This window comes from Dicentrarchus labrax, unplaced genomic scaffold, assembly GCF_905237075.1.
Source record: "Dicentrarchus labrax unplaced genomic scaffold, dlabrax2021, whole genome shotgun sequence".
In the NCBI taxonomy this organism is placed as follows: domain Eukaryota; kingdom Metazoa; phylum Chordata; class Actinopteri; family Moronidae; genus Dicentrarchus; species Dicentrarchus labrax.
In genome coordinates this window covers 11,400,740-11,427,808 of record NW_026136706.1, presented here as the reverse complement: position 1 = coordinate 11,427,808, position 27,069 = coordinate 11,400,740, and the positions used below count along the sequence as shown (strand labels likewise).

General features: G+C 40.2%; 1 protein-coding gene across 3 annotated transcripts in view; it reads left to right on the top strand.

The window, feature by feature from the left end:
• The window catches only part of epha3 (eph receptor A3), a 98,198-nt gene that overhangs the window by 34,109 nt on the left and 37,020 nt on the right, over positions 1-27,069 (top strand). For all 3 annotated transcript variants that reach the window (XM_051403097.1, XM_051403096.1, XM_051403098.1), the window contains exons 4-6: positions 16,954-17,109; positions 20,427-20,786; positions 26,708-26,832. In XM_051403097.1, the coding sequence (XP_051259057.1) occupies positions 16,954-17,109; positions 20,427-20,786; positions 26,708-26,832 (641 nt within the window). The remainder of the gene's footprint in view (positions 1-16,953; positions 17,110-20,426; positions 20,787-26,707; positions 26,833-27,069) is intronic.

Genomic DNA, 27,069 nt, shown 5'->3' with positions numbered 1-27,069 from the left:
TTGAGGTTTGAATCCATATGTTTTTGATTGCATTAACATAGCCGCTGTAGATAATTACCGTACCAACATACAAGTGATTAAGGCATCCACTGTGATTACTGCCTTTATGTAGGGGAGATGAAGCTTAGCTCTCATTAACAAACACACATACTTTATTCTACTGATATCTGTGTTATTTTTGTGGGGTTGCCTTGACAGCTTGTTACATTTGATGTATGTAACAGCATGGCCACTCTTGATGTGAGTGACTATGCAGCTATGTGGCTCCATAACCTCTCTTGTCAGCCAGTGAACTATAGTAACCTGTGGCTGCTGTCAATGAAAAGTGCGTAACTCACACTATAGACTAGTCTATATGGGATTGTAACTCCTGTTGGCTCCTTTGAGGCTTAAAACATGGGGCCACATGAGGCTGCATGGAGCTCAGAGTCCCCTTCGATTGGAGGCCTCTCACGCATACTGTTGTCAAATGCACTGGAGGACTGGCTACTCTGTGTTTGAACAGTAGGGGATTAGGTATAGATTATGAGACAAGCAATAATTTTTTTAAGCAATTAAGTCCATCATCTAAAAAGAAACCATGGTCAATTGTTCATGCACATCGTTCAAGCTTGGTATAGTCTGTAAAGATTGTGAACACCTTTCATATGTTTGCATATATGTAACCGTGCCACATTCTGCATCTGCCCACAATAAGAACCCTTCACCAGGTTTCTTTTTAATGATGGACTGTTCTGGGTGGCTGTTATTGGGGGGAGTGGGGCTTATCACCCTGCTGCAGAGTGAAATACCATGTGTGCACCCAGCGGGAGAACATTCCTGCTGGCCCCATGATTTCCTCAGGTCATTCATGCAGTCCTCATCCCCACTGTAATGGCATTGTCCTGGGGCTCAGCCACCCCGCCAGGCCCCCCACGCTTCAGCCATTGGCCTCCCTGACAGCACTGCCCTTCAGCTGCCTGTCAACCATGCCGAGCCGGGGGGTGGTGAATCGGAGAGTGGGAGGGGTCAAGAGGATGGAGGGCTAATGCTACATTCAGGTCATTTGGCAATGATTGTTAAAATGATTTTTTTTTAAAAATGCTTAATGTAAACAGTAAATATTACCTTCATCAACATCTGATGAAAAGCTGAATATTCTTTATCTATTATACTGTAGTGCAATTCATAAATTGTGGGCTTCATTTTCAGTAGATGCTAAAGATGTTTACATACAACCTGGTGGCAGAGAAAAGACATACTCAGTTGCATTCAACCATGAAATGAAAAACTGTTGTGTTCAACAGGACTTCTCTTTTGAGTGTCTGCATGCTTTTCACACCTGGAGAGCTGTGATCACATTTTAGTATTCACAGCGCCTGGCACTGAAAGTTGCAGCACATTTCTCTCTCAGCTTCCCGTAGAATTTCTATAGTGGCAGCCACATAACAAAACAACACCTCCTCTTAGCTGTTCCTGAGCTAAATGAGGACATCATCTTTTGTCACTTTATTTTCTTATATAGTAAAGATTTGTGGATGAGGCAGTGCGCGTCGAGCAGAGGAACACAGTAGCCAGTGGTCTTGTAAAACGTGAATCTGCTGCATTGACTAAGTGGATGTATGGAATGAAAGCAGAGGAGGAGGGACGGCATCTGCCACTACTTATGAATTCAACAAAGAGTGTGGAACTCAAAGCTTCTCTCTGTCTTTTTTCCTCTTTCTCTCTGTATTCTGTGTGTAAAAGGGGCTGTTCATCATTATTCAAGGACAGAGCTGATTAAAGGTGATTAAGCCCTGCCCATCCATCACTCTCGCCTTTCAGCCTGTCACTGGCCCCAGTATTAAGGGGGACACCAGTGTGTGTGTGTGTGTGTGTGTGAGAGAGAAAGAGAGAGAGAGAGAGAGAGAGAGAGAGAGAGAGACAGACAGACAGAGAGGGAGACAGAGAGAGAGACTGTCTTTCCAGCTTTGTGTTTTTCCAAATATTCGCCAGTACACTAATTGCAAATAATTTGTCAAATAGAAAGAAACAATATACTTGGCTCCTTAATAATGCTCCTTAATACTGAAATAATACACAAAGGCATTCAAATTGTGGTTAGAACTTAAATGGGCCGTGGCAGTCCATTTCTTGCAGGACTCTTTAGCAACGCTATGATGAATGTCCACTTTCTCCCTTGATGAATGGCTGCAGTGAGAGCCTTTCTTGCTCTTGCCATTCCTCATAACATTAACCTACAGTAACGCTAACCAATGATGCTTAAACGAAAGGATAATTTTGCTGAACAAGGGTTAATTGATTGGTTTTGCTGGTGTCCGATTCTTGTTGACAGTTAGGCAGCCAGCCACATGGGCAGTTAGCCTTACAGGGAACTGCATAGACTGTGGGAAAAGAAAGAGTTTGACTAAAATGTTTGGCACAATGCAGTCATAATAGGATTTTAATAAAGACTAAAAAACAGAAATCCAGTGTTTCTACACAAGGTGACTCTTCCTGGGGTGGGTAAAGCTTCTGAAACAACATTTGGACCATCATGAGACACTATAACTGTCCAGTTTTTTAGGATAGGGTGAGGCAGGTTTAATTGCACGTTTTACAGAGTGTTGAGTTAAGTTTCACTAGCTGTGGTCTGGGAGGAAGCTGCGGATGACACAGACTGGCCAGTATCTGATGTCTATTAAGAGGCCAATATCATGTGGACAGTGTGAGTCAGCTTCAGCTTCTGCTCCCCAAAGAGGTGCTTCGTGTGTGCACATGTGTGTGTGCATATACTGTATGTGCACTGATACTGACGTGACACAGTGACACTGTGAAAGCTAATTCATTTTGTATTGCTGCCTCAGTCCTCAAGAAATAATACTTCTACCAGTACGGCTAACTCTGTACACACACATTCACACGTCAAGATCCAAAAATGATAATAATAGAACGAGACAATGTGTGAGGCGAAATGTTCTCAATATGTGTGCTTGTGCTTGAGCATATCTTTTTCGGCACAGTACGGGCGTGTGTCTGTGTGTGTATTTGCACATAACAACAACTCCTGTGAAACCTGTAAGCATTGCTTTGAGAGGAAGACGACCAGAATATGGTTATTTAACTTTTGTTACCCACCGCGATGAGCCGGGGCTCCGCAGACTCCCACTAACGTTAGCACTGCAGGGTGCCACACTGGAAATACACTTCTGCTGAACCTGCACTTCCCCAAATGTCTCAACCCCACCACAAAACACCACCGCACCCCTGGGGCACAAAGTCACAGAAATGAAAGTTTAGAAAGTCATGACTTAGTCATTCCTGAGCAAAGGTAATACACGAGTGTGATACTCCACGATTCTTTACGTTTGTTGTACTTTGACTTTCAGATGCCAAAGCTAAAGCAGACCATTTTATCCTATTTGTCGCATACATTTGTATTTTGTTACTTCAACATTCATTTTGCACACCTCATACATTACATATGTTTTTGGGTGTTATATGATTTTTGTTCCTACTTGCTATAAGGCATTACAATGATAATAACTATTCTTAATCCAACATCCTAAGAAAACCTGTGAAATTGAAATACAACAACACATGTCCAGTCTATGGCACTACATTGCTGAGTTGATGCGCAGATGCTGCCTTGATCTTGCCAGTTGTTGCAACTATATTTACATAGTGGCTTTTCTTGTATCTACTGTAAATTGCTTAATGTTTACTCTCATCTTAAAGGACCAGTGTGTAGGATTTAGTAGCATCTAGTCTATCTACTGTAGAAACATTGCGGTTCTACATGGCAGTCTCTGGAAGTAGATATATATAGCATATATATGTAACAAAACAACCTATGAATAGTATATTCCATTGCTGCCAATAGATCCTCCTAAATTCAACATGCTGGACCTTTTAAATAGTCTCCGTACAGTATATTAATATAGCTGTTGTCATTTTTCTTATTCTTAATTGGTCTCTAGTGTGTTGTTTCAGAGCTCTTACAAATCTCCAAAGCTTCTTTGCTTGTGTGTGTGTGTGTGTGTGTGTGTGTGTGTGTGTGTGTGTGTGTGTGTGCGCGCTCTAAGATTAGTACAGGAAGTTTGTTTTGAATGGACCCATGTGAATACTATCCATGCTTGTGTCATCAGTGGTGACTCATCACTGCACACACACTATGCACACAACATGTTGTTTACACACTCAGCAGGATTCTGTGCCTATACATATACAATTATTGAATATGATTTGTGGCATTGTGTGGATTACAAAAAGGCCCATTCACAAATTATTTCTGATATTTAAAAACATACCAGTAAAGAAAAATTAATGATACACTAATTAACACTCTTAATTAGTTGTTGCACCCTTGCATATGTAGAGTATGTGTGTAATTGTATGTGTGTGTATGGCAGCAGCTGAGGATGATGGGAGAGGAGGAGGCAGTGGAGAGTCGGGGTAAGGCGAGAGTCTTGATGTGTACTTGGATCGTGCCAGGATGTCTGGCCCTGTCTGTAGTTCACCTGCGCTGGTCTGTCACACACACACACACACACACACACACACACACACACACACACACACACACACACACACACACAAATGGTTGCACACATGCATATAGTAACACACTTTCAAGGGCATACTGTAGCATGTATATATACATTCTGTCTTTCTTTGTCACTCTCTCTGTCACACACACACACACACACACACACACACACACACACATAACTTACACCTTCAGATTCACAAGATACTGATTCATAGAGAGGTTTATCTCTCTCTCTCTCTCTCTGTCTCTCTCTCTCTCTGTGACCCAGTAACCGCTACCCCTGGGTCTCTCTCTCTTTCTCTCTCCCCCTCGCTCTCTCAGCAGTAACACATGGCTGGACACCCTGTGGTGAGGTGTGTCAGTTGAGGAGTGATTTAGCGCTGCTTTGGCCCAACCACTGCTGAGACACCTGCCCCAGGAATCCCACTGCACACACACAGTCACACATTTTTGTATGGATACACACAGATGCATGCATTTGTATATGTGCACATGGCGGTCACATAGAGGAGTTCAGCACTACCATAACCTCCTAATACACCAATTGTCCCTATTGCCTGAGGAGACCCCATTGTGCTATTTCCGCAAAGCCCTGCATACCAACTCTCAGTGGATGATGAACTAAAACGGTTCAGTTATGAATTCCTGAATGTTCTCTACCCACTTAATCCTTTCCAGAAGGACCTGGGACTGGACACTGTCCCAATATGAATTGGGTTCAAGGGAGGGAAACACCCTTGAGACTTCACCACCACCAACACTCAGACTAATGATCACATTCTCACTAGAATCCAACCAAAACATAGAACTTGTTTTATTAGCCATTATAGACTCAATAGGAATCATATTGTAGCCAAAGCAAATCCCAGAACTTTGGGGACCAGATAGTTATTCCATAGACCACCAATCACTGTGAATTAAGCTTCTTTCAGCTATGTGTGTAGCAAAGACTTTGTAAGAGGCCAGACCGAGCTTAGTATGTGTAATTTGGTGCTTTTTCATGTGGAAGGTAGTGGTGAAATTGCTAAGATTGAGCCACCAGAACAACTTCAGTGAAAGTGAAAATAGAAATATTTTATTACTGTTGGACAACAGCTCAATTCATCTCCCTTAAAGGTAATGTGTAAGGTACATGACTACAAAATACATAATATAATAGAAAAGGTACTTTCACATTTTGTTTTGCAGCTAAATGAAGTCTCCTCCATGGTAACTCTCTTAAATCCTTTCCATCCAGCAGATGTGCTTTTCCATGACAACAGTATAAATAATTAGTGGCTGCTGTTCCAAATAACAGTCCAAAGAATGTAACAAATAATTATTCACAAACGTTCATTTGGATGACAGCGTCATTCAGGCTTTTGGCCAGGTATAGCTTCCAGGTTTAGTGGTTATTTGATTGCTTGCTTTTTTTAAATTAATTAAATTTAAATGAAAATGAAAAACTACAGGATCAAATGTGGACATACCTACGCCACATCTGTGACTTGTGTTTCTTTTAAATTCTTCTCTTTTGTTTGCTCTCACATAAGAATGTCAGGCTGGGAAGCATCAAATAGGATATGGCTAATTTGAATGCACAACACTGCAAGTGCAACATTGGCATGGAGCTGTGAATGTGATTATTATTTTGTTATACGAGACCTTGATCAAATTGCCTCTCATTTTATCCCCTGTGGCATGCAGGAGAATCCTATTAGCCACTTCAGGCATGGGCTACACAGAGGAATTCTCAGACCTTAACAAATAGATTCTGACCTTCCTGCTCCTGTCAGAGATTCATAAGGCGATGTTCACTTTCAAGGTGAGAACTAATGAGATATATGTGAAATATTTGGTTTGGTGTGATTTAATTATATGAGGTAAACTGTGCTATTTTGCAGTATGGTTTAATATACATGTGAAATGGTGGTCTTAGATGAATATTTTGAGAAAAGGTATATCATGTTCCTTGCTGAAGAAGCTGTTTTATTTGCTTTGCACTACCTGTGATTGTCTGATCAATGCGGCCAACCACACTGTTTTCTATTGAAATTCAAATCATATATGCCCCGACACACATGCATCCCGACAGTTTTTTAAAGGCAAAAACTCCTTTAGAATACATGAACTGAAAATAAAGTCTTCACTAAGTATCTTTTAAAGGTGAAGAAACAGTTTTAGTTTTGGACAGTGGAAAAATGTTAAAACCGTTATGGATCATGTCCCTGTTTTTAGTTTATGTCATCTCCCGTGGCAACAAATGCAAAGCAGATGTTGGAAACTTACTGCAGAACACAAGTGTTACCGTTATTTGTATCTGAATGAAACCTACTATAGGAGGGTGAGTGAGAGAGAAAACAAAAGAAAACTGATATATTTATGACTGAAATTTCTTTTTCCAATAATTCCCCAATGATGATGCCTAGTAAGGACAAGAAAACAACAGCCAGGAGTTATCCGTTTGAACAAAATTTTTTCAGTTTTCAATTAATTCCAGCATCCATTCTCCGGTCTGGGTGGTGGGCAATGTGAAAGCCAGAATGTCATGTTGTCTGAAGTGAGAGTAGCCTGGGGGGCTCTTTAGCATATGGCAGCAGCCACGTAACTGAGGCTTGTGTGTAGGTGTCTGTCAGCGTATGCATATACGTGTGTGTCCTTCAGCTGTCCTCAGGTGCTCCAACAGTGAAATTGGTCTTCCCTAGTGGGCTTTACTACACTTCTCCACCCAGACCTCTGCAGGCAGGGTAGCTTCTCCCCGACTGGGGCTCAATGTCAGCAACCATATGGACATCTCTTCATCTGAATTACATTAAACACTAGAGGGACTTTAAACTGGAGTTAGAGCACAAAGTCATACTTATAAGAGATTAAATCAACAAGTTTATGCTCAAAAGATCAAAATCATCAAAATGTTGCTTCATACTCAATTCCAGTTAAGGGTTTCTTAGTATATACTTAGTATATGAGTTTTATGATAACATCTGTGTGCATTAAAGGACCAGTGTGTCTGTATTTGACGACCTGGGAATGAGAACGGTCTGTGAAGTATAGGAGAAACGGTGGCTGCCAAAAATCTTCAGGCAGCGTTTGGTTATCCCTTCTGGGTCGTTCAACATTGCGACCTGTGGCGTTCCACTGCCAATAGATCCTCCTTAATGTTACACACTAAGGACCTTTAAAACATATTTGATAACATCAGTCATGTCTGAGGTTTAGAATAGTGTAGTTGTTTGTTTGCTGTCTTGTATCAGTGTGATTATAAAATCAAGTGCCAATTTCTTTGTGTAAGTCTTGGCGACTGAGCACATTGAGTGAAGTGGGTCACCATCATTGTGTGTGTGTGTGTGTGTCCAGAAGCATTTTAGATGGCTTATTTTCTCTTAAAGTAGAGATTGTGTCCTCTCTGGCACTGGTCAATAACACTGTCCTGGTGTTGCTGTTACAAAAAAGGACCTGGCACACACACATATAGACACATATTTACTTGATACAAAGATGCATATGCAATTGGAACACTTTTTCCTTATCCCCCTTTCCTCACACTCTCCCTTTTACCCTGTACCTATTCACTACAGTTTCCCATTCATTTGCTATGTATCTTTACATCTAAGTCCATTCCTCAGTCATATCAGACTGCTGACAGTGGTTGCAACACTGGTAATGACAGTGGTCATATCAATGTTTCCCTGTATCAAGCCATAATACTCTGTCTATTCCATCAAATTATTTGTTTTTACATCAAACTTTTCCTCCTCATCCCCAAATTCCTGTAACTGGTCAATAACTGCCACTTTAATTTGAAGGATTTCAAGGATGACAGCAACACTGGATGTTTGGTTTTAGATTTGCTTTTCAAAAGAAAGGTCATCGAAAACAGAGCCTACAAACTTACACTGATTTTCATGTAAAGAAAGGATATTATGGGACTTGTGAATGCACTGTAATGGATTATTTACAGTATATAAAAAGCATTACTTTAAAATACTTGCCCCACTTTCCAGTGGAAAGCCAAACGAAGAATGGACATCTGTCTGAGTTCCACATCAATCTCCCCATATCAGCATGGAAATGGTGACATGGTTGCCATCGGCTACCATTGTCACACATGGGATTACGGTACAATGGTCTGTCCGACTCTAAATCACCCAGATGACGACAGCTAGTGTGTTTGTCTGAATGTGTGTGTGGTGTACATGGCTGGTTATCGGTTGTATTCAAAGCAGTACAATAGTCCTGTAAAGGATGAGTGGAGGCAAATTGGTTTAAGGCCCGTTAGGTTGTGCAGTGTGTGTTTCCAAGGAGTTTAACAGTGGAATGTGTATCTGTGTGTATGTGTGTGTGTCTGTGTGTCTGTGTTTGGGCAAGTGAGAGGGCATTAAGAGGTCAGCGTCATCTTTAAACATAACACAATGGCTGCATATACACACAGATATTCACACACACACACACACACACACACATCAATGTCAACACAAAATGTCAACAGTGGTGATGGTACCGTGTGTGATGAATCAAGACAAATGTGTGCTAATGTGCTACTATCCATCTCCCCATCTATTACACACACACACACACACACACACACACACAGAGAGAGAGAGAGAGAGAGAGATTGGCATAACAAAGTGATCAATATGTAACTTGGACAGATATGTGAGCGGTAAAGTCCTCCCCACATCCATGGCAGTGAAATTAACATCACCTTTGTCTGTGTGTGTGTGTGTGTGTGTGTGTGTGTGTGTGTGTGTGTGTGTGTGTGTGTGTGTGTGTGTGTGTGGGCGAGAATGTGTTTGCGCTGGTTGTCCTGGATTTTCTGACTGACCTGGCTAACCTCTGGAGTGTGGAGAGTGTAGGGAACAGTTATTGCATCCTTGATGGATACAGCAGGGAGTTGATCCATGCCTCTGCGTGTGTGGGGTTTATGCAGTACTTGCCCTGTTTTGCCCCAGTTTATTGTCCTTCACATAATAGCAGTTGCACACACACACACACACACACACACACACACACACACACACACACACACACACACACACACACACACACACACACACACACACACACACAAAAATGCTATTTTGATAAAAATGGCAATTTCTCTCTCATGCTCCATTTATTTAGTTTTAAAGAAAGGTGCCACATGCTGTATCCTTCCATACTTTAGAGACACAGTTCTAAGGTGACTTGTACTGAGCTTGTTATAAATAATAATCATGTGAAAATGTGTCATTTTACATAATTGTAAACAGGCGGACATTTTAATGGGATTGTTAGAGGCACTCATAAAATGTTTTTTGATATAAGGTGAAGATCTTTCCACCATTGTTTCTGACATTTAAAAGTATCTTGAGTATCTTCTCCATGCCCCTTAATGTTTTTAGTAGATTTAAACAGTTGGTTGATACCACAGTGCAGCAGTTCAGCAAACAAGTATATTCTTATAGACGTTCGATGTGTTGATTCTGCTAATCATTCCCTTGAACTGAGCAGAGCTGTTGGGAATATAAAAGACAGAGGAAGGAAACAAAGAAATGAGCTCAGTGTTTTTTCTTCTGCAAGGTAAGACTGATATATGAAGGGCAATATTTGCTACAATTAAAATCTAATTTCGTGCAGGCAACACACTGCTTGTTTGATGATTATATAACATCAATCACTCTTCATCTACTGGAAATAACTGCTTTCACAGTTGAACAGTAATTATTTTAAATCATTGTGTTTTTTCAAAATATAGTCAGGAAGATGTATCACTTCATACACAAGCACAATATCATAGGTTGCTTAAATCGTAAAATCCCATGTGGCTTGGAGTGGTTTTACTTACAAATGTGTGTTTCCTTTCTTCTTGTCTGCTACAATACATGTAATGTAGACCTTCCTCACCTTGCACTTCTTCCTCCTCCTCCTCCTCCTCCTCCTCCTCTCCCTCCTCTTTTTCACCTCTTCTCATCCTCCTCCTCTATCTCCCTTCATCTTCCTCTACATCCTTTCGTCCTCCTCTTATCCTCCTCATCAGGCTGCTTTATTATGCAAATCAGTGTTGGATCAGATCACTTAATTAAGCTTTAGTGAGCCAGTTCGCACTCACTCGCACACTACACACACCACACACACATACACATGGTAACTTTCTTTCACACAGAGAGAAACTGCTGGTGGTTGTGTGGTATAATGATTAGTATTCTGGACTCTGAATCATACACACACACACACACACACACACACACACACACACACACACATACACACACACACACACACACACACACATACACACGTTGCATCTAGGCAGCAGAAGAGTCTCTTTGAGTGTGTATAGATAAACAGACTTGAATAGCGGGGTCTCTCCAGGCCATTGGCCTGCAGTTAGCATCACAAACTCCAATCTGGCCCTCCACTGCTCAGCTGATGAAGCCAACTCATTTCTATGGCTGCTGAAAATGCAGCTGATGAGGTCATGGCAATGATAAAAATGAACGTCAGGGTCAGGAATTGATCTGGTGGCCCATTTTAAGGCGCTCTGTGAAAGCTAGATGAGAACAGTTGCTAGTTTTCCTATCACATAGCTGGTTTATTGCTGATTTTAGTGAGAAATTTGAACTAGGGATAGGATAGCATAGTCAGTAGATCAGTAATACCATATTTCACTTTCACCATATGCATTCATTATATTTCTAACAGCATGCAAGACATTTAATAGGCTATTTCAGTTTTCAAATGTGTCAATGACATATTTACCCTTGATCTACTGAGTGTGCCCATTTTATAATATTCCAGTTAGAAGTGATGAACTTGAACAGTTACAGACATTTAGATCTCTAACAAAGAAACCACTAAATACAGCTGATTTTCCTGCAATATCCCACCTGATCCATCTAGCTTATGCTGTGGCAGCACAGGACTGAAATGACCGCAGTATAAAATCCTCAGCAATTACGACCTTAAGAGCTGAGAGCCTATTACAAGCCTTTGTTATATTCTGATTAGCTTTGGCAGCTCTCATCACTCTGGCAGACATTGAATTACTTTAAAGGGTTAGTTTGGACAGTTAATGTGTCCACCAGTTGATGGATACTGGCTCTGGAAACTTTCAGATGTACAGAATCACTTTTCTGCTCAGACTGGCAAGCAAAAGCACATTTATCCACCATACTGACATATGAATAAACCCCAATATTGTTCGCAGTGTGATTATCTTGGCAAATGACACAATAATTGAACATAAGAGAGATGGAATGCATAGCAATTTGCCCTAAGACACAACCTATCCATTTTGATGATTGCTTTCATTTGTATTTCTGACAGAAATGAGTTCAGTTTATCGGGTTACGGACATATTAGCTTTAACAAATTGATTGTAATTCAGCATAATGGATATCTGTGTCACTTTGTGTGTTATAGGGATATAGTTATGAACTGGAGCCTTCAGTATACCAATGTGTGCAATATATGCGCTTTAAGGCTGTTTTTAAGTCTCCAGGTTTTTTAGAGGTAATACAGATTTATGTATTGTAGCTGCTCAAATGTGAAAAATATGAATGGCTCTTTGAAACAGTCTTAAACACTTGGATGGATGGTAATAAGCTCATCACAGTTGCACTGGTGAAAATGTAGCAATGCTTGCATTATTAAGAGCATTTTCTAGTTAGACAACAATGTGCCTGAGTCATACCATGATGTACTGTTTTAAAACAATGACATAATTATTAGGCAGTGAAAATTCCCCACCAAAATGTACGATGGTTTCATGAAAGACTGACCTTTTCCAGATTTCTGTAACTTGTTACTGTTTGGCCCGAAGGGGGATTTCATGGCAGGGGGGCAAGATGTTTACTGTTGCCATGTTTCCAGTAACATTACAAGTGGCTCCGGATAAGACCGCCAGCCAAATGCCTAAGCTGTCAAAGTAAATAACTTTTCCATTTCAAAGAGAGCTATTCCAATTAAGGAAAGAAGCACGAAGCTAAAGAAAGAGAAGGGAAAGCCACAGAAAGGAACTGGAGGAGGGTGGGCAGGATGAAGGGGAGGTGGGGACGGAGGGAAGATGGAAGGGGAGGAGAGAGGGAGTGAAAGTCATTCGGATCTTGTCAGATTGAAAAAGAAAAGAGGCGGAGGTGGTATAGAAACAGGAAATCAATTGTTGGGTCGTTGTTTTTCTCCGGCTGTGTTTGCAGTTAGACTCAACCTTGAAGTGTGTGTGTGTGTGTGTGTGTGTGTGTGTGTGTGAGAGAGAGAGAGAGAGAGAGAGAGAGAGAGAGAGAGAGAGAGAGAGAGAGAGACCAAAACTGAAGCTTCGGGTTTGGCTGACACAAAGATAAAGGTCAAGGGCAGAGTTACTTTCCCACTTTCCATGCGTGACACGAATCAATTTAGTAGTAACGAGTGAGGTCGAGAGGAAACGAGTCATGTGAGAAGTAACATACTGGGTGCAAACTTCGGTCACGTTTTTTCTAATGATTACAGTATGTTCTATTAAAAGCTTATCTATGTTTCTAATGAGATTATAATCATGTGATGGATTTCTAATTCTAAAGTTATTTCTTGGATGCATTGCTAGACTTTCAGCATTGAAAAGTGTAGCTAAGCTTAAGCTATCAATTTCAAACAGATCTCAGGCTCCATTTTTAAACCACTGACCAATTTGGAAAATTAATTCTCATTGTTGTCTCGAAATCAGTCCCATTTTAAAAGGTGCATGGTAACAAAATCCTGTCTCACCAAGGTCAGGTCTGGTTTTCCACTAACGTGTAGTAAAAAGAAGGTCTGCATGTGACCACTAGACCATCCAGCAGTCATGTTAATTATTGATGAGGGTGTCCTATGACCTAGACTATTGATTGAGCAAATTGCAGCCCCAGTTATTTTACAACCACCATATCATGTGACTGCTGCATCTATATGTGTCTGTGTGCACGTTTGTGTGTGTGTGTGTGTGTGTGTGTGTGTGTGTGTGTGCGCGTGTGTGTGTGTGCGTGTGTGTGTGTGTGTATGTGTAAACGCAAGTGTGTACTGGTCTTCAAAAGTGAATGAAGGGATTGTGTTTCAGCTGTCATTATGTAAGTGAAAGTAGCGAGACGTCGTGTTATACCCCTGTGAGTGTGTGAGTATTTGCAAGAATTTCAAGTTGAATGCATGTTTGTGTGTGTGTGTGTGTGTGTGTGTGTGTGTATCACAAAGGACTACTTACAATGACAGTGATACAGTCCTTACATGCTGTTCCTGCTGCTGTTATTGATTTGAAAATAAATAAAAGATGATTCCGGGGGGATAACCTTCATATTTTTCTCCTCTGCAGATATTTAATTTTCCCTTTCATTTGTCAGGGCAGCGATGCTCTTGTGAAATGCGCGTGTCTATGTGTTATTTTCACACATGTTTTAATTAATCACACATACTCTGTCATCTGAAGAGGTACTGTGTTTCCTCTCCTGGGGTACACACACGCTACCACACACGGTATCATACTATCCAGGTCCTGCACACACACTGCTGGTGAATGTCAGTGTAACACATCTCCTCTAGATGAGTAGTTAACCTCCTGTGAGCAAAATCTGATTTTACCATCAGCCTCTGTCAGAGCTGCTTTTTAACCTGGCAGACACACAAGGAAGAAATGGGACCTTTATTATCCTTTTCCAACTGTTATAAAAATATTTTTAGGGTTGTGGTCAAGAAAATACAACATATCACTATACTGTCATATGAAAACCTCATACCGTAAGTGCAGCTTTGGTTATTAATTTTTACATTGAACGTTTATGAGATCCTCTCAGTGCCTAATAAGTTTCACGGCTGTGTTACGCGCTGAAAAGTCCCTGTTTATTTTTAACTTTCAAGTAGAAATGAGGCTGTTTTTCGTATGTTTGTGGAGTGTTGACTTGCCAGAGTCATTCGTCCAAGTCTAGTAAGATGTTAAGTCCCTCCAGCAGTTGCAGAGGGCCATGCTTAAAGGATAATTATGGTGATGTTCTATTTTCTTTTAAATAATAACTTGATCCTTTTAACATGTCTTTTAAGTGTAGCCAAAGAACAGAATAATCAGCTCATTCCTCTCTGCTATAGACATCTACTGTTGTCCAAAAACTATTAAACACACAGAGCCACACCCTTGCTCAGGGTGACATGTCATTACAATGACCTTGTGCAATGCAGTTTAATTTTGGTCAGTCCCACAAACTCCCAGCACCATAAATATGCACACTTATGTTCAAAATGTGTTTTAATCGACAGCTGAAAATAGTCTCCAACAAATGTGCCATTTACTGTGTGTGTAGTTTGCTAAAACCTGAGAAATTATTCAAAATGCAAATATATTTTTGTGACCCAAAAGAGTTAGTGGGAAGAGAGCCACATAGGGTTTTGGAAAATCCTGCTTATAAAGTTTACAACTTTACATTTTAAGATAAGTGAACTGTCTTCATCGCCCTTATCTGTTTTAATGTGTTATTGTAACAGAACAAGAAAAATAAACATTATCTATAAGGCAAATTCCACATACATCATTAATACAAATATGACTTGGAACGTCTAAATATGAACACTAAAACATTCTTTCTAACAACTTTTCCTTAGAATATGCATGTCTCCTTAATTGATTTGTTTCCAATCCGCAGTGAGATTGATGCCAAGAGGTAGCCTACATACGGTAGCTAAATGAAAACAGGTCCAGTTGGAAGTGAGCCCAGTGGTTTAACTGTCCCGATGAAGATGAAGGCATTTTTGTTTGGTGTTATCCAAGGGTGAACTGTTAAGGGGCATGTATGCTCTGTCAAAGCTTGTTCATGAATCAGATGAAGGCTCAGTCTGCTACTGTTAAGAGATTAATCCAATCTAATCTTCTTTTGTCTGTTTTTCCATGCTTCTATTTTATGTTCATTGCGCATTTCTGCTGATCCATCAGTTATCTCGCTCCTTCTTCTACCTGATTGGCTGGGGGCACTGGCTGTCAATTCTAATTTCCTGCTGTGTCCTCCAATCAGGGTGGTCTGTTTTGTGTGTGTCAGCAAGTGTTGTGGTTGTCATTCCATCAGTAGGATCACATTGGACTGTTTAAACCCGCTTCACATTCTATCACTCTCACACACACATGTACACAGTGTAAAGGGGGTGGTAGAGGAGTATTTAGTGCAGCAGGGGGACCTTGGTGTGCCAGTGTCAGTGATGGATATGGCAGTAGTATCAGCAGTGTTGGCTTTTGCAGAAGTGTGTTGTCCACCACTGGGATCTGTCAAACCTGTTCTGCTGAGCCCACACATTCTGCTGGCTTGCTGCTATTGCTGCTAGCCATTTTTTCATCTAGTGCGTGTGTGTGTGTGTGTGTGTGTGTGTGTGTGTGTGTGTGTGTGTGTGTGTGTGTGTGTGTGTGTGTGTGTGTGTAAGTGTGTGAGAGACAAAGAGAGAAAGAGAGAGAGAGCGAGAACATGCTTGTTTGTCTTTTCATCCAACAGTATCAGATTACTTTAAAAAGTTCCATGTTTGTATGTTTATAAAAATCAGGTCCAATCTGTGTCATCTCTTACTGTAATACATTATTAACTACATATTGATTAATCATTTATTAATTTCTGATCTAAATGCAATGTTACCATTAAAATGCATTGAATTTGAAAACATCTGATACCTTTTAAACACGGTCACATTTAAAGATATTGAATTTCTGTCATATTTGTTAAATGTTTTGCTGAATGCTGTTTAATCCTCTGTATACTGGCAGTAGATCTACCTCCAGTGCATGGAAGTACAGCACTGTTAAACCCTACTGTAAAATTGACTTTGCTATCATGGAGAAAGGCTTTTCGTACGCTTTGTATCCCATCATCAAGTCGAGATAAGACGACAAGGGTCTGAACCTGTTATAGAAAAGAAGAAAGGAGTAGACGATAAAGGGGTGAAACTAAATAGACAGAGAAAGGAAAGAACCACCCCAGTCCCCTTGATCTTTCTTCCTACACAGACACACAAACACACGTACACTTACACATACAATACTTTACACAGGTGGAGTGTCACCCTACTTGCACAGATTGCAACAGCTTTGTGGTGAGTAGGAGTTAAAAGAGCTGCTGAGTGCAGATTTAATACCACAGATATTTAAAGAGAACAGCCCTTTTATCTGAGGGGACAATTTGCATTATTCATGTTGTGCCTTCTGAGAGATGAAGAGAGGGAGAAATAGAGACAAAGACATTTCAGAGAATTATTGTTTTTTACCAGCAGTCGATGGACTCTTGTTACATTAGCGGCAGATTTACATTCAGTCCTCTTCTCGCATGTTGTGTGTGTGTGTGTGTGTGTGTGTGTGTGTGTGTGTGTGTGTGCGAGTGCATTAAACAATCCCCATCTTTCATTTCTTCCTTCCGCCTGTTATAGGTGCTCTGACGAAGAATGCAGCTATTAGATCGCTATCGATGTGCTGGTTCAGCATGGCACTCATGCATCTGTCTGTACTCTTTTGTCTCCAGTGTGCAGGGCAGGCTTCTACAAATCTACGCTCGGGAATATGGAGTGCTCGAAGTGTCCGCCTCATAGTTTCTCTCACCATGAGGGGTCGCTGCACTGTGGCTGTGAGAAAAACTACTTCCGTGCTGAGGGAGACCCTGCCTCCATGGCCTGTACCCGTAAGTGTGCTTTTATACCACCATTAGCTCCACATTTGGGGCTATTTCATATATTATACGAGGAGTCAGTGGCATCCTGATGTGATGCAGGTTCCTCCCTGACCACAGCTATGATTATAGATATCTGTCCAGAGAAGCCCTGCAATGTGGTGTAGGGGGATTTTTTTCTCATTAGCCCATAAAACATGCAAATAAACCTGTCTTAACTTTGCCTTGAAGAGCCAATGTAACCCATTAGTTTGGCTGTCACGGACTTTTAGTGTCCTATGATGGTCTAAAATTCTCTCAGATGCTTTTCACACTGAATAATGATGAGAAAGCTGCCTATACAAACGGTATGTATAATATGTAATATGCAAATATAATCCATATCCTTTATTATCATTTAAACAGTATGATAGCGTTTACAGTATATTTTTATTGTTAGCGGAACGTCATTTATAGTTGGATTCCTACACATATAATTGAAGATTGTTGACAATATAGTGTAATTTTCCATTTCACCCGTAACAATAGCTTACTAATAGACAAAGCGTTAAATTGCCTATCTATTGAAAGGTCACAAAAGTCACGGCTGCCCAAGAACTCTCTATCACATGACTCACTCTACATGACTCTCCTTTGTCTGCCTCTGATGCAAATGGATTGCAGATGCAGATGCCTCCTGTGAGCCTTCCAAAATGCATTCCCCATAAAACTATAAATCACTGCATTCCCTCATGTCAGGTTATGGATACATCCGTTACTAAATGGGCTAGAGAAAAAAAAAATTCTTTCACCGTGTGGAGAACAGTAGAAAATACAAATTGACGCCCACAGCCATAGACAGAATCCTAATTAGAAAGACAGTCACGGCAGGTCCCTGTTGTGATTATCTCAACACCATCTTGTCAACTAGGCAAATTTCACATCATTGGGACAGATTGAGCGACGCAAGGGCTGCAAATGAATAGATACGTTGTTAGAAGATAATGATCATGATTATCTCAGAAGGGGGATTGTGCTGTTAGCGGTGCTGTTAGAGGTTGTTTAGAATTGACTCTGGAAATTTGAAAATGGTTGCAGGAAAATCTCAGAGGGCAGGAAAATGAGAATACTGAACTAAAAGAAATAACCTAAATGCTAAAAAAAAAAAACTTTCAACTGTATGGTATTTCCTGCTGTATTCAACAGGAGACGTTTTCGTAACAGCTGTCTTAACAGTGTATAAAGTATAGTTCGTCCGCTCCCAAGAATTCAGTTCCACCAATTAAAAATGCATCAATGCATTCCCCTACGTCCCACAACACCGCCTCCAAATTAGCACAAAAATGCACGTGCTGGTCTGCCTTACTGATCATTGCCATTGCTGTGACTCAATGAAAGACACTTTGAAATCACTTTTTTTCCCAAAAATTTAAAGTTTCAGCGTCTGCTGGCATCTCCAGTGTATAAGCAGGAGGCTGGAAAGAGCCGAAAGAGAAATGTCAATACATAAATCCCTTTGTGAGGGATTGCAGATTACTCCCACATCCTCAATTCTTACACGCCATAATTCATGTCACATGTTAATCTCCACATCAATGTATTATTTTGACATTTGGAATTAGTATATGATTGCCTGCATGTGTACATGTGCGTGCCTGTGCAGGTAATATCTTATAGGGATTACAGGTCCAATGGTTTGATGTGGTCATTGGAGTTAGCTGTATAGGTGAACCAGAGGGCTGTCATGGTCAGATTAGTATCAAAGAAAATACTTCTTACGTCTCACTTTTAAGAATACATTTTTAATAAAGGATACCAAATATTCAGTGCAACTAATTTTGACAGTGGCTCTTGACAAATCATTTGATGTTTATTGCTAAACTAGAATTGACTGAGAGCCTCTTGAATTTTAGCTCTGATCTCAATGGTTAGGAAAGATTTAATAATGAGATGTACTTTAAATCAAATGTGCCTAATCTAATGTAATTTTGATGATAATAACACGACACCAGATTCTTTGCATTTGGTGATTTGTGTTGAGGCTGAGTTGATAATCATATATTTTACCATAAGTTCGAATGGTAATTGTAATAACCCAACCCTTCAGTGTGTATTAAAATGTGAATTAAATTGGTTTTATTTCATTTCATTATACCTTGTGACAGATTATTTAGTCTATGAGCTGAAAAACTGCTCTTAAACTTCAGAGTCACGTTAGATTTCTTACAACATTAAACATGTCTTAAGAAGTCTTCAGTTTAGATTTGTGAGACTTGCAGATACGCTAGTGTCATTTTCAGATTTTCACTGAACATTTTGTGTATTTTTCTTTTGATTTCACTCTTTTGATTCTTTTGATTACCAAGACAGGAGCTACGCATAGTTTTGGAGTGAAGTAAATTCTTGTCAAGTCAAACGAACTAAACAAAGCATTTTATCTCAAGACACAATCCAAGCCCATTTCAATCTATCTCCCTCCTCCTCCTGCTCAAGTTCTCTGCAGAGTTATTTGGCAGTTTTGTTTTGTCCTCCATGTAATTACAGCCATAGCTTTGATATAAAAATCTGGAAATATTCAGAGAGATCTGTTTGTAATAAGATGTTTTTACTTTTATATGTCAGCCTGACTTTGACATAGACTTTTTTTGTAAAGAGCCTGTGTCATGCCCTTCTCCTCTTGTACTGATCCAGAAGGAGACATCGAAACAGACACATACTGTATTACATACAGACTCATATTAATGCAAACATACTTCTGTATACGTTGTACAGCACTCTAACTAGGTACACTACTTTTGCAATTGTAAGACCCCTTGAAATGATTTGGTCTTTCTGGAAAATTGACCAGTATGCACCATCTTACTGCAACTACTTTCACTATGCCCTTGGATGAGGCACTTAACTCCCATTTGGTCATTGTTGGGCAGTGTCCAGGTGTGAATACATACAGTACTTGTATGAATATTGTGTTTCTGAGTAAAATCACACTTTGCTGAGAGATTAGACAATATTGAATTGTATTTATTTTTTATTACATTGGCTGTAAAATGGCGTAAAACAGTCTTTTGTATATTTTCTAATGTGAGAAGTGAATTCCTCTTTTTCAATTTGCATTCTGTGGGCATTGAAATGAACTTGGCAGATGACTGTGCTGTTAAATATAATTTCATCTAATGTCAGTCTGCCTTTTGAAGTTGATGCTACTTTTCTCCTGTCACTTCCCTTTCTTCTGTGTCCTTTCTACTACTCACCTTTCTTTCTTCCCAACCAAAACCTCTTTCTTCTCCTATGTATCCAATGACCTCCTCCTCCTCTTTTCACCTCCATCTCACCTCTTCTCTGTCTACCAGGTCCTCCTTCGGCTCCTCGAAATGTAATCTCTTCCATCAATGAGACTTCAGTGATCCTGGACTGGAGCTGGCCAGAGGACAGTGGCGGGCGCAGGGACATTACCTTCATTGTCCTTTGCAAACGCTGTCGTGGTGTTGCTGCTAATGGCAGCAGCGGAGGGACCCAGCGTTGTGAGTCTTGCCGGAGCAATGTTCGCTTTCTGCCAAGAGCCACGGGCCTCCAAAACACCACAGTGACAGTGGCCGATCTGCTGGCCCACACTAACTACACCTTTGAGATTGAAGCGCAGAACGGTGTGTCATCATTGGCACCCAAGATGAGGCAGTACGCCGCTGTTACCATCACCACCAACCAAGCCGGTGAGATGTCACAGTAGATTGCTAGATGGATAAAGGCATGCTGACAGGAAGACATACTTAACAGAAATAACTTCAAACCGCATATTTTTGAAGTCTTAGTGTTCGTTCCATACAACCAATACGCCAAGAGTGAAATCTTGCATACACCTAGCTGAGAACCACTGCCAGATAATGGTTAAATAATTACTTCATTAATTGATTACTTTATCAACAAATAAATTAATTAGCAACAGTTTTGATAAATTATTACTTTCTTGGTCCAGCTTCTCCATTGTGAGGATTTCTTCTCTGTTTTATATCATAGTAAAGGATGTTGGACTGTCAGTTGGACAAACAAGACATTTGTAGACATGGGGCTCTGGGAAACTGTGATAGGCATTTGTTTTCATTTAATGACAAAATTGCGGAAATAATCATCAGATTAACGGAAAATAACTGTTAGTTTTGGAAAGTCTTGAATATCAAGTAAGACTACACCAGTATCAAAACAGAGACCTAAACTCTCACACAATCTTTATGTAGAGAAAACAAATGCAAAATGTACCACAAAGCACTTTGTCAATGGCCTCCGGACTCGCTGTTCAGTTTTGATTATCGTCAGTTCTGCTGTGTGGTTCCAGGCATTTTATTCTCTGTGCATCACTCAAACATTATGTCACTCATAAATAAATGTGTAAATAGTAATGAAATTGCCTGGAAAGTAAGTACTGTAAGTATATGATCATCTTAAGATCATTAATTAAGCTCAAGACCAGTCAGCAAGCCCAGCTGCCTTTAACTATCTAACTAACTAATTATGGTGGCCAAGATCATTCAGACACTGTTGAATAACTGTCTTATTTGAACTATATGCTGAAGCAAGATGGAACTCAATATCTTAAGGCAGGACAAAATTATTATAACATAAATAGATAGAAAATAGAGCTAGCCCACACATTTTGCTTAGCTTATTATGATCTATCAAAAGTCAACACTAAGGGAAATAAGTCATTTTAAGTAAGGTACATAGCAAATACCAATTGAGAGTGGTCTTCAGAGACACATCAACCCAAATTCTGCCTCTTTTTGTCTCTCCTAGTTTAAAAAGTAGTTCAAGAGTTTTCAAGGCATGATGAGTCACATTATCCCATCTAAATCGCTGATTGAGCTGCTCGGTTGATTCTCGGTAAATGTTTTTCAGGAAAGATTTTCCCCAAAAAACTGGAAGGTTTAGGCTGGCTCGGATTTTAGTTGGTCCTAAGACTGTAAAGTACAAGACCACAAGAGCTCAGGCACCATGTGTACGGACGTATGGTACATGTATTTTAAATCATACTGTGCACAACACCACAAGTGTGTGAATACAAAATAGTAGCTACCTAACACATGGATAATATGCAAGTACTTCTCGCTAAACTGCTCCCTCTTTCTCACTCTCCCTCAAGATATCCTTATCATATAATACACTAGCCTATAGTTTATGTGCTCCAAACATATGCACTCCAACCATCAGCTCTGGACATTTACAAGGCGATCTCTGGCCGCTATTCTCTTGTTTAACGACCAGTATCGAATGTCTTCCTCCTTCACAAAAAAAATATCTCAACCTTTTAACGGACACTCTTAACGTGAAGATGGGCTCCTAAAATTCCCATCAATCTTTTATACAAATACCTCTCCACACATCCAGTCTTTAGAAGAATAAGAAGGCAAAGGGAAGTGGTACTTTGAAATTCCAAGAGTAAAATAAATCTAGCTGCAGTAGAAAGCGCCAAACCTCAGAAATCCCTGACTCTAGCAAGGAATGCGCAAAAGTCTCGCTGTAATACATCAATTTATTATTTTCCTTTTCCCGCTCCCTTCACTTTCTCTTACACAGTTTGCCTTTGTATTTGTTCATGTTTTTGTGTCTCAAGTTTTCGTCTGTTTTCCTCTCAATCATGTATTTGGTCTTCTTTTGTCATTCTCTCTTTAACCAGACACAAGATCCTTTATTTCTACCTGTCACCTTCAGGCCCCAACCCATAGCTATACTCTTCTTCTTCTTTATGTGTTTTCCCATTTCTCTGTAGGTCTTTTTTGTTCCAGACTTGGTTTGTGGTTTTTAGGCAGAGTGAACAGATGGACATTTCTCTCATAAGTTGTCATACAGCAAGGTCAGACTTACACAATCCATCATATCGATGATGATAGGCATATGGCAAGAGCTGTGAATTTAAACAGAGTGGTCAGAGCAGGTATATTGTGAAGCATTTCTGATGCATTTTTGGTTAAAACTCAGTTGTGGCTTCACTTTGTACCTGCTTTGTTTTAAGGACATATGAGTTGATATTATTTACAGGATACTTTAAAGGGTGCATTTGCTATTTTTAGGTAGCATAATTAAGGAAGGATAGTGTAGTCACAGTGTAGATTGACCACTGGAAAAATCATCTAATGAAGAGTATTAACTTACGATATTAAATATTGAAAACAATATTAAAGAGATCGTCCAAGGGGAAGTTTCAGAATTCTAGGTCAAACACACATACACACACATACACATACAGTTTAGAATAAATACACTCAATCAAACAACAATCATAAACTCTCTAAACAAGAAACTTGTCAGTGTGATAAATATGCTAATGCTGAAGGATGTGTGTAGACACAATACGTATACAGACGGATGTCTGCTGTGTTGTCACAGCTTGGCTGTATTATGAGTGACAACGTCCAGACATGACCTCTTTAAAGTGACAAGACAGGGATGAGAAGTAAATATAGATTTTGTGTGTGTGTTTGTTCAAATCTGTCTACATTTGTCTGGGCCGAAGATAAGTCAGGACTCCAGTAATGTGTTGTTATGAGGAGAAAGGGCAGTGGGGATGAAAAGCTACACACTTTAAGTAAAGTCCAAATGAAAAAGACAAAATGGTTTGGCAAAGCTTTGGAGTCTTCTGATAGTAAGCATTATAATCTGTGTGGTTAGTCAGGAGGAATCTCTCCGCGATTGGAATATATATTAGATTTGAAGAGGACTTATCAACACTAAGAGGGTTGTGTGTGCTCTGAATATTGAAAGCTATCTTTAATGTTTGAGTGATCATTAGAAGAGATGGATTTTGGTCTTTCCATATGATAGATCAAGCACACACCCACATACGAGCACAAGAACACACACCTTAACATCACACCCACCATCCCAACCACGCATACACAGTGCTCTCTCTCTCTCTCTCTCTCTCTCTCTCTCTCTCTCTCTCTCTCTCTCTAACAAATATCTCAGCCTGCAGCTGCACACTCTCCATCAGCCCTGAGAGTTTACAAGGATTAGGTATGTCAGTGCACTAGCCCCACCCGTCTATACACTTTCTCTCACATAAACACACACGTACAGATGCCAAAGCTGTTAAAAGCCGGATTAAGTGTTTCCCTGGGAAGGAGCCGTGTGTCCTGGCTGCACTGTCAAGGTGCTGTCAGATAGCTCTCCTCCTTCCACCTCTTTTGCCCTCAACTCATTGTCATAACTATGCTAACAGCAGAGTAACTGTGATCCACATTTAGAGTAGTCTAATAACAGTCTGAACTACAGCTGAACTTGGCAGAATGGGTTTGACAGAAGAAAACACAGGCACATACAATATACACACATACCTGCACAAATCCCTTTTTCACCTGCTTATTGATGATGTGGTTATTGGTGACCACTTTGAAGCACTCTCATCAATATTCAATTTGAGTATGTGTTAACATATCAATACTGAAAAACCTACAAGATCTGAAGGTGGTGATAATCAATAACTAATTCATTTTTGACATCTTCTTTTCATTTATTTAAACATAAAATACAATACGTTGTCATGGATTAATATAGGGATTTTTAACCTTTTTTTTGCTTGTGACCACATGTTGTCACAAGACAATTCCCTTCCAAACTCCTTATATGGTTTAATTTAAATAAATGTCCGAGGCTCTAAGAGGTAAAACTCTCAAATATTGGTCCTTATTGTGAAATAAAAGTCCCCCAAAAACAAATTTGTGAAAGGAGAACATTATTTCTTCTTTCGTCTCCCATTCCCTTTGGGAACCACTGGATGCAACTACATAATGGTATAAAGTATTTACCGTTACAACAGTAAAATGCTGCTTATGCACTGAACCATCAGTACATACAATCTAATGATAAAATATCTAATAATATACTAGTCACAGACACAATACTTACTCCACTGCTGCCAATGAACTGCTAACACTTCCAATAGTACACTTATGTTACTGTACGAAATAAATAGATGTTTTCCAACAGCTGCATCATGTCCCTCAAATCACAGGTGAGTGACACTGAAGGCCAGTGTTTAAGGACATTATGGGCCTGGTTTGCTCTATCACTTTTACAGTTATATCAGAGACAGAAACAGAGAGTGACAGCAAATTAAGTGCTTAGCAATAGACATGCAGAGAGAGAGAGAGAGAGAGAGAGAGAGAGAGAGAGAGAGAAGTGAGGAGAAAGAAAAGGCGGAGGAGAGGAACTTGAAGCTGCCTCCAAGCGGCCCAGACACAGTAAATCATTACCACCATAAACCACAGAGCCAATAAAAAGCACAGCCTCACCCCGCTATCAGAACCAGAGGGAGAGGAGGAGAGGAGGAGCAGGGGGTATAGAAACAGATTCTCCCCATCTGGATTCATTACAGGAGAAAAAATAACTTCCCGCGGAAATACACACGAGTATATGCATGGAACATACACACAGGCGCACTCTGCAGCTATATAATCACAATCAAGAAAGGCTCGAACATTTCAAAGACAAACATGTTTTTTCCTGTGGTCTAATAAAATTAAAAGTCGATGCCTCAGATGCCGGGCTGGCCCCGGAGCTGCCTGGCAATTAGAGAGCAGTAAAAAAGGGAAATGAGAAAGGGAGTGAAGAGAGAGACAGAACGAGGGAGGGGGTGCAGGGCTTGATAGAGGGAGGGATGTGCTGAATTACTAGATTGGGACCATGTGAACTCCCTGAGGCAGGGCGATGCATGGGTGAAGGATTGGCGAGGAAGATTGGCGAGGGAGAAATCACCACACCGAAAGGGATGGGGACAGCAGTGAGAGAAGGGGAAAGGTTTATAGGGTTTCAAATTAAAAACACAGCACTTCTCTGGGAAATGCAGAAAACAACAAGCAACAATAGACACTACAATAAAAGTCTTAAGTATTCTTACCAGCTCCAGAGATAGTTAACATGGTAAGCAAGCATAACCTTGTTTTTCTTTATTTGGATGAAATTAGCCAGTGATTCCACCCAGAGATTACTTCTCAATTTTCGAGCTGGCAGTCTTTTATGTGTCTGCTGTTTCTAGTTACTACTCTATTTTCCTGCATTTATTCTGGCATAATTTTCTTTCCTTTCAAGAGGCTTTCTTAGGAAAAACTAAGCAAACACCCTTTTTAGAATCGTACATTTCAAAGATTTTGATCAAAGATCTGTTTTTCACAAGGTTAGGTTTAGTCTGTCTACTGTAGGCTTGTCACGAGACAGGGATGTGGGTGTATACTGAATAAAGAGAGTGTCAAGATGATAATACAACTACCACTGACATGCAGTTATGCTGCCACTACTGGTATGAAAACACTATAAAACTGTAATATATTGATTCATGGCAATTTCATGGTAAAATGGTTAAGGTTTTGTTAGGATGAATTCTCACAGAGGTGAAATGACGTTAGGTACTACATGTGTTAGAACCTGTGTGTGTGATTATTCAAGTCTGCATAAGTGTACATTGTCTCGTTCCGCCTACCAACACACAGCCTTTACTACAGCCCCACTGGGCAGCAAACTGAATTAGGCTAACAGGAACCATAGACAATTGCCAGGATGCAACACCGGGGACTGAACTTCCACTGAACCTCACCATAAAGGAACTCACTCAATCTCTTTCACTCTGTGTCTGTCTCCCATCCAGCTCCCTCGCCGGTTACAGTAATCAGAAAGGAGAAGACGTCTCGAAACAGTGTCTCCCTGTCCTGGCAGCAGCCAGAAAGACCCAACGGCATTATCCTCGACTATGAGATCAAATACTACGAAAAGGTTGGTGCAGGATCTGTCACTGTTGATGCTTCACCTTGTGTGCCTTTGAGCAAGGCAGGATCATAAACTGCACTTCTTGAAGACATAGTTCATTTTAGTAAATATGCTTTTTTGCTTTCTTTTTGAGTGTTTGATGAGAAAATTGATACCATAATCCTATCTGTCAGGTAAATATAAGACTGCAGCCAGCATATAATGGCATATAGTGAGCTTTAGAGTTGCTAGTTGCTTTTGAAC